A 13,489-nucleotide genomic window follows, 5' to 3' on the forward strand; every position below is an offset into this window, starting at 1 on the left:
ATATTAAAAAAATACATATTATATATATATATATATATATATATATATATATATGTGGTATGCAGACCAACCCAAATCACAGTTCTGCTATTCAGTTTCCTACAGGATGCTAAGCAGCAACCTAAGCCTAACCTAAAAAACTTCCTCAGATCCAGCACTAAAGAACCTGTTACAGAGTTGGAAAATAACTAACATCAGAAACATCCAATCTGAGGACCTAACCTTGCTAGCAACATAAACAGAATAGAGGCTACTCCTTTTCTGAAGCAGGTTTCTTATCCATGTCAAGCAGAGTTCTTCCCTGCATTTACTCATGCAGAACCTGGACAAGTAGGTGGGGAAATTAAAATATACCCCTGGTCTACTACCTATGTCTTTAGCAGACAAAGGAAGCTTGTAACTCTCTACTTAAGAATATAGACTATCCATAAAACATTTGAGAAAAATTACCTACCACATTTTATTCCGGGAAACTTGGCTAGGCTTGAAGTGGCACCTTGGGTTGTTAGTCTAGTATTCTGCTATGATACCGATACTAAATGTACTCCACAACATATCACTGAAAGAAGGATCTCCAGTTCTTGTCAACTTATTTTTTTCAACCTAAGAACAAACACTGTCCTTTACAATCTTAAGCATATAATGATTATTCCACTTCAAAATTTTTGACAGACAACCACATGCTGCCCTCTAGGAAAATTCCTCTTGAAAAAATACGGAAACAATTGCATGATCGTGTAAATCAACACTCCATCCTTTCTCCACAATAGCCCTGTACTATTTATCAATCAAATATATGGCTATATGGGCCAAGGTCTTATTACGGATGCCCTGCTCCTTGACCTTAAAAGGGTCTTGAAACAATGAATCATAGTATGAGTTGGGGAAGTAATCTGCCTGTGGCCTTAAAGAAGTGGTAAGGTGGCGTTCATCCTATCTCAGTAATGAATCTTTTAGGATTCATTCAGGCCCTAACTTTTCACAAGATGGGATATTTCAAAACAATGTATGCCCCAAAGCTCATTCCTTAGACCCCTTTTAATTTTCCTATTTATTAAAAATCATCCTTTTAATAATCCAAAGGTCAAGCTTACACTGTGTACAGATGGCAGTACAGTTGAGAGAGAACTCAACAACTGGTGTTCAAGCAGAGTAACTGCTGAAATAATATATAGAAATTATGGAAAACAGCCACAGGCTAGCATCTGTCTGACAGGCCAAACCGCCAGAGCTCAGAGTTCATCAGAGTACATGGTAATGTGCCCTGCACATGCAGGTGCACTCCTGTGGCCCAGACAAAAAAAAGGCATTGGCCAGCACCACCTTCTATTATTTTTCTGTCAAAAAAACTTCACATAAATCATGTCCTCTGTATATTAGAATTAACCTTATTACAAACTTTTGAATGAGACCTCACCTTGTGGTATCTTGCTTTGAGACATTAACCTTCTGTATGGAAGATGACACACATTATCCTGACAGGAAAGGCAGGTGGAAGCTTGTACCACAACAGCAAACCTACTGTAACATCTGCTGTTATGATGAGTTCCCATGCAAATGAGTTATGTTCACTGTTAATGTCATTGCTGCAGTAATACTGATAACACAAAGGAAACAAACTCCCACAGTTCATCTACCAGGGGGACCACCCAGGATATAGCTGAGCCAGTTCCAAAAGCCTCAAGAGAACCCAAATTGCTCCTGGGAAGGGGCTTTGAAAGACCATCTACCTTTCTGTCTCAAAAGTTCAAGAATCTCTCTGAATGAAATCTCCTTCAAGGGGTGATGTGGGGACACCTTCTCTTCAATGAAGTCAGTGTCTGCTGTCAAGGATGCCTACGAGGAATCAATGTGCTTCTTCTTATGCTTCCGAAGAGCTTCCAGGGAAGATTCAGAAGATGGGGGGGAGTCCTGAATGAGGACTGTCAAGGCTAGGGCAGACTGGCTAACCTGATGGAGAACAATGAAAAGACTCAGAATCCAGGGCAGAGAGTTTTGGAGTGAGAGGACTCGAGGGGGGCACGGACCTCCACTGCATCAAAAGCAGAAGCCGTGGGAGAACCCAAAACCACCTTATTAGAGTCAGAAACCATCTGCTGTCTGAAGGGATACGTGTGACAACCTCAGAATTTAACACATACCACCCCCCCCCCCGGACTCAGCACTGAAGCGATAACTCCAAGATCCCTCTGGTTCCAAAAGAGTCGGTGCCATCTGGATCAGACATGGTGTCAGGGTCCACAAAGGCCAAGCCTTTGGATCTCACACAGACAAACTAGGGAACTTCAGATTTGATAGCTCCTAAGTTGCAGGACAGATCAGTCTGAGTCAGCAACGTTGCTTGTGATGGTGCAAAGCTTACAAGTCCAATAGGAGAAAGAGACGGAAGGACTCCCAACTGAATTTGGGTCTTGAGAAATCTTCTCATCACTCTATCCACATCTGCTTCAGTAAGACTCCTAGTAGACCTGAGGGATGAAGACATGGATGGGGGAGGATTAGGAGAAAAACAAGAAAAAAACAAGAATGAGAGAAGTGAAAATAATCACTTATCTGACTAAGCTTAGATTCAGCTATGCAAAACCACGTCTGATTGCTGGAAGCAGCAAAGGCCACCTGAGGTGATACAAGGCTTGGAGAGGATCTTGGGTAAGGGGAGGGGCCAAAGTATGTAAAGTGGCTTAAGTCTGATCTCAGGTCGCATCCAAAACCCATCAGTTGAAGAACGGATGAAAAAGAAAACATCAGATTGGTAGATCTGTGCTTGTAAGGGGTACTGGAAAGAGTGCAGGATTATACTGGCAAGCACTTATATTCCACCTAAAACTGCAATTTGGAGCTTAAAACAGTTTTTACTTTAATAAGTTTGCATCACAAAATATTAGAGGGTGGGGACTGGAACTTGATTTGCAACTGTGAGGTTGTATCTGGAGGACTAGAAGGGAAAATATAACAAAAGAGGGCAGACGTCTGAAGGAATATATGGGAATGTTTGGTAGGGAAGACTGGGGTGGAACGGATTAAAATTACATTTCACAGAAATGCATGAATTTAACTGAAAACTTTGAAACATGCAATAATTACTTCAGATCTTGCACCAATAAAAAACTAAGATACATATGCAGGGTAATGAAGTAAAAATGAAACTATTTATCTGTTAAAGACAGAGAGAGGAACTTAAGGAAAGGATAGTGGAAATTATTAGGGAAGACAGAAATCTCTTTAGATAGCTAGTCAGGGGAATAAAATGAAAATTAAGATTAAAACACAGGAGAAATAAGAAAATCAGATGCTGGAAAAACTAACAGAAATTATTCAGAAGATTTGACAAAGGTTCAAGTATTGCAAAACAAGGGGAATCACACAAAAGAGGAGGAGGGGCAACTACAAAGTGCTAAAGGGAAAATAAGCAGCATTTGGATAATATTCATATTCATGAGCTTAGAAAGTCTGATGTTAAGCAACTATGTTTGATAACTCCAGAACAAAAAATCTTTCAGTACAATGTCTTAGCAGCCAAAAGTACAAAGCATTGTTGCCAAACTTAAGGAACTTGTAACAAGAAAAATAATCTGAGACCTTACGGAGATATTTGAACATTTATGAAAATTCATATACAGCAGAAAATGTAGAAACCAAGAAAAAGCACACATGGAAATATTTACTGAAGACTTAATTCTGACAAGCTTAGAGGCAGATGATACTAAACAGTTACCAGCTATGAAAGCAGAAGTTAAGATAACAATGGTCAAGTACAATTCAATCAAGGAGAAAACTTGAAGTGATCTATATATATATATATATATATATATATATATATATATATATATATATATATATAGAAGCTTCTGTTTAACAATACTGCAAAGGAGAGTGACTACCGGCATCTTAGATGAAAGCTGCAGAAGCTGTATTACAAAAAGACAGTAAACACCCTTAAGACCCAGCTTCATACAGACCGAATTACATTTTAAACCATTCATTATTAAGTGTTTATGCCTATACTAGCTATGACAATGAAAATGGTATTTCCAAAATTAACAGATATGGACTTGATGTGGTTTTGGGAAGGGAAGGCAAACATTTGACAACAATAACAGAAGAATGTTGATCCAGAAGGAAGCAGAGTATAAAAAAATACCATTACTGTTGGTGGATCTTGCTGCAGAGAAGACATTTGATAGAGTCCGCTGGGATTTCATGAATAAGGCAGTGGCAGCATTTGTGTTCTCTCATAGAATAATAGGGTTAATAGGAGAATATATGAAGAGTTGGAAGCAATAATTAGGGTGGGAGGTTTCCTCTCTAATAAGGTATGCTTGACAGAGGAACTGAGCAAGGGTGCCCTCTCTTTCCCCGTTGTATTTACTTTATACTTAGAGCCACTGGCAAAGGAAATAAGGGATTCACAAATTTCTGGAGTATAAAAATACCTATGCAAACACTTACAAGCAAAGATCCTAAACCTACTGGACTTTGTTGCAAACTTTGGAGTCATAAAGAAGTTGTCACATTGTCCTTTTGTACACTGACTTTCTATTCTCTGTCTTTGCAATGCTAACTGTAAGTAACAATAACAGGAGGCTAGTAATTATGCAATATTTTATATGCCTTACTACTAACCCTTTTTAACAGCACCTTCTGTTCTAGACTCGGTTAAAACCACTGCCAGAACTGGTCTTTCACAACACACTTGCTTTCTGAACCAAATCTTCTAAGAGTATATTCCACCATACTGCTTAATACTGCAGAAGACTTTTGATATTGCTTCTAATAATCCAGTTTAGTTACTACGTAAAAACTCAAAAACTGTGTACTGCTTCATTCCCTCTATCTGTTAGTGTACACTAGTGCACTGCAACCTACATGAAGTATTCTGCAGTTGCCTCTTAAATTTTTGTTGCCACTTAATTACATTAGTAATTCAAATTTCCAACACATTCTTTAAACTACCTCCATGTCTCCAAAAGCTGCACCTATCTTTTTGTCATCTGGAAAAATCAAATTTACATTCTGACAGCAGGGGAAAAAAATCATAATGTAAAGATGGATCTCTAAATTATTCATTTATCACTACCCATTTTACACTATTCTGTGTTGCAAATTAGGCAAAAGCTAACAATTAATGGGCAGTAAGGCATAGAAGAAATTATGGACGGGTCACAGTCCATCAGAGGATGTGGACATACACTCATCTACCACACACACAATCTGTCTAACCTAACTAACTACTCATGGGTAAGAGTCCAGAAAAGTTTACACTATACTACTCTAACTTTTGGAGTAACTAATGACTTAACTGGGGGTGATGTATTCATGTGAGATATGCAAGTGAATGTGCACACATATCTACTGCACTAATGCTGTATGTTGGTATTATGACTGCATCTATGCTCTCACACACACACCTGAAAGATAAAACATATTCTGTATGAACATCTTAGTGATTCTTTTTGTGAGTGTATAATGTAAGCAAGGCAAGTTTAAACTGCATTAGATAAAAATCTACATTGTTAATGTTAAGAATGACATACATATTGCACATGGACACTGTTATATTGTCCTGATGCATGGAAAACTGAAACTTTTCAAATGCTCTTATCAAACACCTTGCACCCCTTTAACTACTCTAAAACTTGAAGTACTGCGATTTTTTTTTTCAATAGTATTTTTTACTGTTTTACTTTCTCTATTACAAACATTCACAAAGGAAAACATAGGTGATGCTCATACAGTATTTGTAGCAGTGTTTTTAAAACATATTTACACTATTTACATGAATGCTTCCATATTCTCTCTTAAAAATAGAAGATGAGGTCATTTTCTCCAGGGTTCATATCTTAAAATAATATAGTTCCAAATAATGCTATGTTTTTGTTGTGTATCTTGTTGATTTATTAGAGATTCAAGGTTTTATGCCAGTATAATATTGAAAATGTGTTCCCATAATTTCAGGTTATAGGGATTCTTGTTTTGTTTGTTTATTATGTATTTGTGGGCTAATATATGTTTTATCGCTAAGATCTTAGAATTTCCCCATGAAGTTTTGGATGGGGTCAACCAGTTGGTAGCTATGTAAAGTTTCATTAGTAGAAAAATATTGATGAGGATGATTATTTGGGTTTTGGATAGGTTATTTGGGGGGATATGTAATATCGTAAATTCCCAAGTAAGTGTTGATGTCTGATAACCCATTTTTTGTAGTTGTAGTTTCAGGGAGTTCCAAAGTTTAAATATACATTTGCAGCTCCAGAACATATGCAAAAGGTCAGCAATTTCATCTTTACAATGTGGGCATTTGGGAGAATTTTTAGGATTGAATTTATGCAAGCTAAGGCGAGTATAGTATGCATTATTGTATATCATAAGTTGGGTAAATGTTAATTTTTTGAAGTACTGCGATTTAAATCATCTTAACATCCCATTATGTTACTACAGACAGCAATCATCAGTAAAGCCATCTTCAGCCCACTGCCCATGCCTACAAATGTTTCTGCAGGATCTTAGAATCTAAAAGACAAAGTGAATCTCCAGTCAACTGGCCAAAAATTAGAGTTTCATAACCTAACAGGTTATAAAACTGTGAACCATTACTATGATGTAAAAACAGTTTATGTACTCCTAATTTACAATGTATATGGGGCTGCATCTTCTCTCTGCAGACTCCAGCAACAGATCCAGTGTGGATTCCTTATCTAACTTTGAGGGTTTTTTTGCCTATGAAAGGCCTACAACATGGGGTGCAACACAACTGGGTCTTCTAGGAACTTCAAACTTTTTTTTTCACATTTTAATAGAGATTTAGAAGTAAATAAAAACTATTATTCAACCTCATGGTTGTAAGGAAGTGAAAAGTAGATTTTATTTGTAGACAAGGCTGAATACAGTTTGTAAAAACAAACACAACGCCCCACAGATATGTATTCAAATCATTAACAGACATATCCAATTCAAATACCCACACAAAAAATCTTAAAGCACGAAGGTTAAAGAGACAGAAGAAGAGGTCATATGAAAGATACACCCAAGGTTTCGAAGGATGGCATGATCCAAAAAAACAATTAGCATGCTTTTTAAAATAATAAATCGGCTCATTATGTAATAAAACACTGGATTAAGAAGCTTGATGTGTTACATAAACATATTTACCCAGCCATGTCAATGGTATAATTTACGTAAACTCTAAAATGCTTTTGAGAGCTTAACTGCAAACTACATAGTTCTTCAAAATCATTCCCTGTATGAACGAGGTGGCACATTCAGAAATCTGACAAAAATGTATAAACATTTCATGTTGAAATTATGAGCATACCTCTGTTTTTCTGTGCATACCACAACTGGTATTCTAACATGGAAATCAGTATCCACATTTTCAAAGTATTCTGAAAATACAAAAAATAGTGAGTTAGTACATTTCTTTAAAAAAATAAAACTAACTAAATGAACCTTCTGGTCTTACTTTAATACTTGCTACACAAACAAGTCTGCTGTCTGATTCCTTCAATGAACACAAAGGCTGGTGGTCTTATAAGGTGTCCTGCCATTATTTTTGAATAACAGACCTCATTCGCATTTCTAGTTCCTAAACAAAGCTGAACCTTCATCATGCTATACATTGTAATGCACACCTGTGTTCAAACTCATGACTACAAGTGTTGAAACTACTGTTACTTCCAAACTCATGTTTTACCCAACTGCTGCAATAACCATTTCTTTTTTTTTTTTTGGGGGGGGGGCAGCAATGAAACTGGGGCATATTAAAATCAGCAATGTATGACAATGGTGAATTCCATGTTTTTGTTCTTATATGGCTGCTTTACATAATTCAATTCAATCTATAACAGAATGACAATGAAAAAAAAAGCTCAGTAAACTTGGGCCTGCAGCAGATTTCTTAACACATATGTGAATGTTATCCCTGTTAATACACATCTAAGAAAGCAGTGTGCACTGGGTCTACCCTTAATGTGCTGTAGTGAAAAAAAGAGGGAAAAAAAATGCCTTGCACTTTAAATGAGACAAGTACTCTAGCTTTTCGTCTTAAGGAAACAGGAAAAAATTTCTACAAGATGAGCTTAACTCAGAAACAACAGATGAGTGTATGGAGGGTGGCAATTATGCTCCAAAATCACGAAAAAAGATAAACTTCTTAAAGACATCCCTACCACAAGACCGGATCTTAAAAGAGCTTATAGATGCTTAAAAAATGCTTGTTAAGAATACCTAAGGCACTTTAAGACTAGGTCTCACGATAAAGAATAAAAGCTGACAGTGCCTCCTGGCAAAGAACAGCAGCAGAAAGTAAAACAGCTTTTAAAAGTTGTTAAAAGTGTTACTCTACCACATTTATAAACAAAAAGTGTACAGAATAATTGATACTTTGTTTCATCCCGCTGTCAGTCTACCTGACAACACCAAGTGCTTTACTGACTCTCAGACTTTGAAACCCAGTAACAGACTTTATGGTCCTACACCTTTTTTTCTGTAACTGGTAATACACGGAGGAAACAAAGCTCTAAGCACTAAAAGAATTATGATCGGGTCTCCAATCATAACCAGCTTTCTGTGTTCCTGACATGAATGCCAAGATTCATCTCTAGTCATCCATGCATCTAACACATAATAAGCTAGATATAAGTGAAGACGCAATCATAAACCCTACACAATCTTACAACATCAATTTGTCTATTAAGAGGACACACACCTTGGTGGGCTTTTGGCTGCATTTATTCTCTGCACTAATATGATTCTGGCACTTTTTTTCTGGAAGTTCCCACTCTAGGGCATAGCAGCACATCTATATCAACTCCAACTCTCTGTACATGACTGTCCTTGTGTCCACCCATTCTCCTACATGCCATTAGTCAGTAACAAACTCCTTTTTAATAAAAAATGACAATTGGGCAGTGCTTTTATAACAGTACACTTGTATGACTATGGAGAATCCTACCATGAAGGCCAGATGAAAAAATGGCTCACAGACAAGAAGACAGAGAGGGGCTGTTCCTAACTCATCACAGTATCATTTCCACATATCAAATGACTTGCCAAGTATGCTATATTTACCACCAAGGGTCTTCCTGATGGGTCCTGTGGGTGAGATGAATGTCAAGAAATAACATTACTGCAAAGGGAAGAGGACAACACCAACACATCTCATAAGAAAAATAAGCAATTTTTATTTTATTTCTCATTTGTTGACTGGGTTAGTCCTACTAGGCTAGTAGCCTCTTCTCAGGAGAGACCTGAGGTGGTATTTCTAGTACTAAGGGAAATTTGGCCAGGGCATTGGGAAACTTCTCCTACTTGTCATTATTGTGAGCAGGAACCAATTTGGAGGAGTACTTCATTTTACATTCCAGGCACAAAGGAGGCCTGGAGAATCAGGGAGGCAGATGAAGAGAGAAGGGGAGACATTATGGAGAAAATACAAAAGGAGAATCCAGAGACAATCCTGAAGAATAGTGGTGAAATGGAAAAGAAAACATATGAAGAGAAAGTAAAAGAATGCAAAAGTGGAGTAACAGAAAAGAAGGCAGAAGAAAACAAAAAACGAAAGTAAGTGGTAAGGATTCAAAGTAAAGATGAAAAAGAAACGGTCAGGTATGAAGTGTGGGACAATTTAATAGCCCCATTGGGTGTAAAAGCACATGAGGTAAGAACATTTATTCTTATTAACAAAAGAGACATTTTGTGACATTGTACTTGAGACTGTTTTTTTGATGGAAAATTTTCTTGGAGAATATGAAAAAAATGAAAGGCTGTAACCAACATAATCTTTATGTGAATAAAGCATTTAACAGGGAAACAAAAATGAAGATTCATGTACAATTTTGAACAGATGTAGAAAGAGACTTCGAAAGGATATTTTAAAGCTTTACGTAAAGTACTGGACATTGCAAAAGTTTATTACAAAAGTGGTTTATGGACTGGTGGCTGGGACTGTAATAGTGGGTTAAAAAAGAAAGAAAAAATATATACATATACCACGCATGATAAATGTAGAGAGAAATAGGGGTATTGTAAAATACTAGGGGACAACCCAAAACATGCTTTTTCTGTGGAAAAGAAAGACATTTGATAGGTAACTGAGACAAAAGGAAATGTTATATTTGTAGGGAAATGGGACATAATACAAAAAATGTGAACTGAAATGCTATAAATGTAACAAAACTGGACATTCATGTATGGATTGCAAAATTGAAAACAACAGCAAGGAAAAAGATGAACAAAGGGGACATTTTATAAGTAGTAGAAACAGAAAAAAATTAGATGCATAAAAATAATAAAGAGGACATAGAAGAAGGTTCTAAAGTAAGTGATATAAGAAACAGCCACACACCGGAGATGGAAGCTGCTGAAATTTAATGTCTTCTGGTACCTCGGCTACACAAGCCTTCACAGGAATAAATTCACAACATTCAGCAGTACCTTTTATAACAACATTAATTAAACAATCAATTAACTGTTTCTTAAAAAAATATATATTTAAAAAACATGGTAAAATATATTTTCATACATAAACATTATAAACTTAAATTCATTTCTAAAGTCAGACTCCTAGGGGCAAGTGTACCAAAATTCAATATAAATCTACTCTCCAAATTTAACAACTTTTGAACATAATTACCACCTCTTCCACAGTCAGGTTTAGCCAAAACACAGAAAAAAAGAGATTCAGTAACACCCACATGAACTTTATGAGAGTGGTCAGAAATAAGGTTATCCAACCTACAATTCTTAACATCCCCCACATGTTAAAAATAAGTGTTTTCACTTTACGTCTAGTTTGACCAATATATCATCTTGAGGGTGTACAACCACAACCCACGATGCACACTACCCCACAAGATAAGCAGTTAAATATATCTGTAGCCACATACCAACACCATTCACCACACTACCTGACATATTCTTAACTTTTGGGCATACTTTGCACTTCCCACAACTGAACATACCCACATTGTTCCCCTTAGAACTGATGTTATATCTCAAACTAAGTAGTTCTTTCAAATTTGAGAACCTACCATATGAAAAGGTCACTTTTTTGGGGAACAAATGGCCTACTTTATCATTAAAACAAACAATAGGCCATAAACTATCCACCACCCTTTTCAAGATTTCAGAAAAAGGGGAAAATTTGGTCACAAAAAAGATTTTTTTATCATCATCATCATGATGATGACATCACAGATCTTTGAGCATAACCAAAATCACCTTGACCAATATTCTTTCTTGACTTACTTTTAGCTCTCTCAACAGAGATCTCAGGATATCCTCGAGCAATAAGTCTTTCCTTAACATCACAAAATTCCTGTTCCAAAAGATAATTCTCAGAGGTATGTTCAAGGATCTGCTTAAACTCACCAAAGGGAAGTGCCTCAAATAAATGAGGTGGATGTGCACTACTAGCATACAAAAAAATTGTTCGTGGACATCTTTTTTCTAAAAGGTTTATATTGAACTTTGTTATAAATATCTATGTATAACTCTATATCCAAAAATTGAATGATACTCTTGTTCACATCAAATGTGAATTCCAAACAAAAATAATTTTGATTTAGTAAATAAATAAATTTACCAAACTCAAGAGTATTACCTCTGCATACAAAAATCAAATCATCTATATATCTACGATACAAGATGATTTGCAGAAAAATTCTAGAGTATACATAAATGTAGTTTCGAAATAAGACAAACAGAATGGCATAAGTGGGGGCAAAATTTGCCCCCATTGCTGTGCCTTTCTTTCTGTAAAAAAACTTTATTATCAAAAAGGAAGTAGTTATGAGTGAGAGCAAATTCAAGCAGTAATATTAAGAAGGATGAACGCGGTCCTTCTCCCAAAATTTTACCAACTGCTTCTAAACCCCAACGGGTTTTGATACTCGTATAAAGAGCTTTTATGTCAACTGTAGCCTAGTAAAAGTCTTCACCCCATTCCATCTTTTTCACTAATTTACATAGGTCATTAGTACTGTGAATGTGTGATGTAACATTTACCAATTCTTTCTTCAAGAGACTAACAAAATCCCAACATGTTCCAAAAAACAACCACAACTGGAAACAATTGGTCGGCCAGGAGGGTCTTTTGGGGAAACTATATACAAGTTCTTCACATCTTTATGAGATAAAAAGCCCAGTCTCTCACTCATTTCTAATAATTCCAAAAGGGCTTCATTAAACTCAGAGACTGAATTACAAGATAACTCACTACAAATCCGTTCATCAGATAGCAGATCAAAAACCATTTTGTAATAGTGTAGTTTCCCCATAATCACCCAGTTTCCCCCTTTATCAGCCTGGGAGAGAACACATAATTATCAGTAGCACTTCTCATCTCCTTAATACCTAACCATTCTGATTTACCCAAATTGAACTTTTTATGTTGTTTCATAAATTCACCATATTCAAATTCAACTTTTTTTACACAATGCATTTTCAAAAATGAACAAAGAAAAAGATTTTTAGGCGGGTTAAATTACTTTTGCTAGGCAAAGTAGGTACATATAGTTTACCATAACCAGTAAAAAACCGAGTTTCAACAAAATCAGCAAAATCCATATTATCAATTTCATTTTCAAGACTTTCATAGTCATATATAGATAAAGTACAGTTTTGTACCTACCATAAATGTAGATGTTCGAATGCGCATACAGCTGCAGTCATCACACTTGGGTTATCCTGCCATCAGGCGGGTCCTCGGTCGGCCGAATTCCAAAGTCTAGGTCTGGCGTCGGTTGTCGTCGCTTCTTCCCTGATGTCAGTGTGGCAGGGGTATAAAAGAGGCAGCCGACGCCATTTTCTTCAGTTTTTCTTGCACCAGATGTCAGGTGCACCCAGAAAGGAAGGCAAAACATGATGTCATGCAAACATACATAAGTAGATAAATCAAAACAGTAGTTGCAAGAAAATACACCATAAAGGAATACCCCAAATAGGTTGTATGTTAAAGGTGTTTGTCATAAGTCCTGTCCTAAGAGGGGATGGAGGGAGGGTAACCTGGACTGCAGCTGTATGCGCACTCGAACATCTACATTTATGGTAGGTACAAAACTGTACTATGTTCATCATGCATACAGCTGCAGTCATCACACTTGGGTAGAACCCCAAAGCTAAGTAAGGGTGGCTGGTACTAAGCGGAATTAGGAGGGGCTAGAATGCCCTGTAGGACTGCTGTGGCAAAGCCCGCTCTAGATTTTGAGTATAGTAGAAGGTGGTAGTGCTTGGAGAAAGTGTGCACTGAACTCCAAGTAGCTGCTTCCAGAATGTCCTTGGTAGGGACCCCCCTGAGGAAAGCTGCTGAGGTAGCTGTAGCCCTGGTGGAGTGGGATCTAATGTATACAGGCACTGATTTTCCGTGAAATGAATAACAAAAGCGTATGCAGTGGGCTATCCATTTTGAAATAGTCTGTTTGGAAATAGCCTTTCCCTGAGCACCTGTAGCATAGGACACAAAGAGCTGCTCAGATTTTCTGAATGACTTTGT

General features: G+C 36.8%; 1 protein-coding gene across 2 annotated transcripts in view; it reads right to left on the reverse strand.

Moving 5' to 3' along the window:
* TUT7 (terminal uridylyl transferase 7) overlaps positions 1-13,489 on the reverse strand; it is a 3,176,298-nt gene that overhangs the window by 2,141,121 nt on the left and 1,021,688 nt on the right. For both annotated transcript variants that reach the window (XM_044064191.1, XM_044064190.1), the window contains exon 8: positions 7,313-7,382. In XM_044064191.1, coding sequence (XP_043920126.1) covers positions 7,313-7,382 — 70 coding nt within the window. The remainder of the gene's footprint in view (positions 1-7,312; positions 7,383-13,489) is intronic.

The sequence above is a fragment of the Protopterus annectens genome, chromosome 2.part2 (assembly GCF_019279795.1).
Source record: "Protopterus annectens isolate FY-2018-M chromosome 2.part2, PAN1.0, whole genome shotgun sequence".
NCBI lineage: Eukaryota > Metazoa > Chordata > Ceratodontiformes > Protopteridae > Protopterus > Protopterus annectens.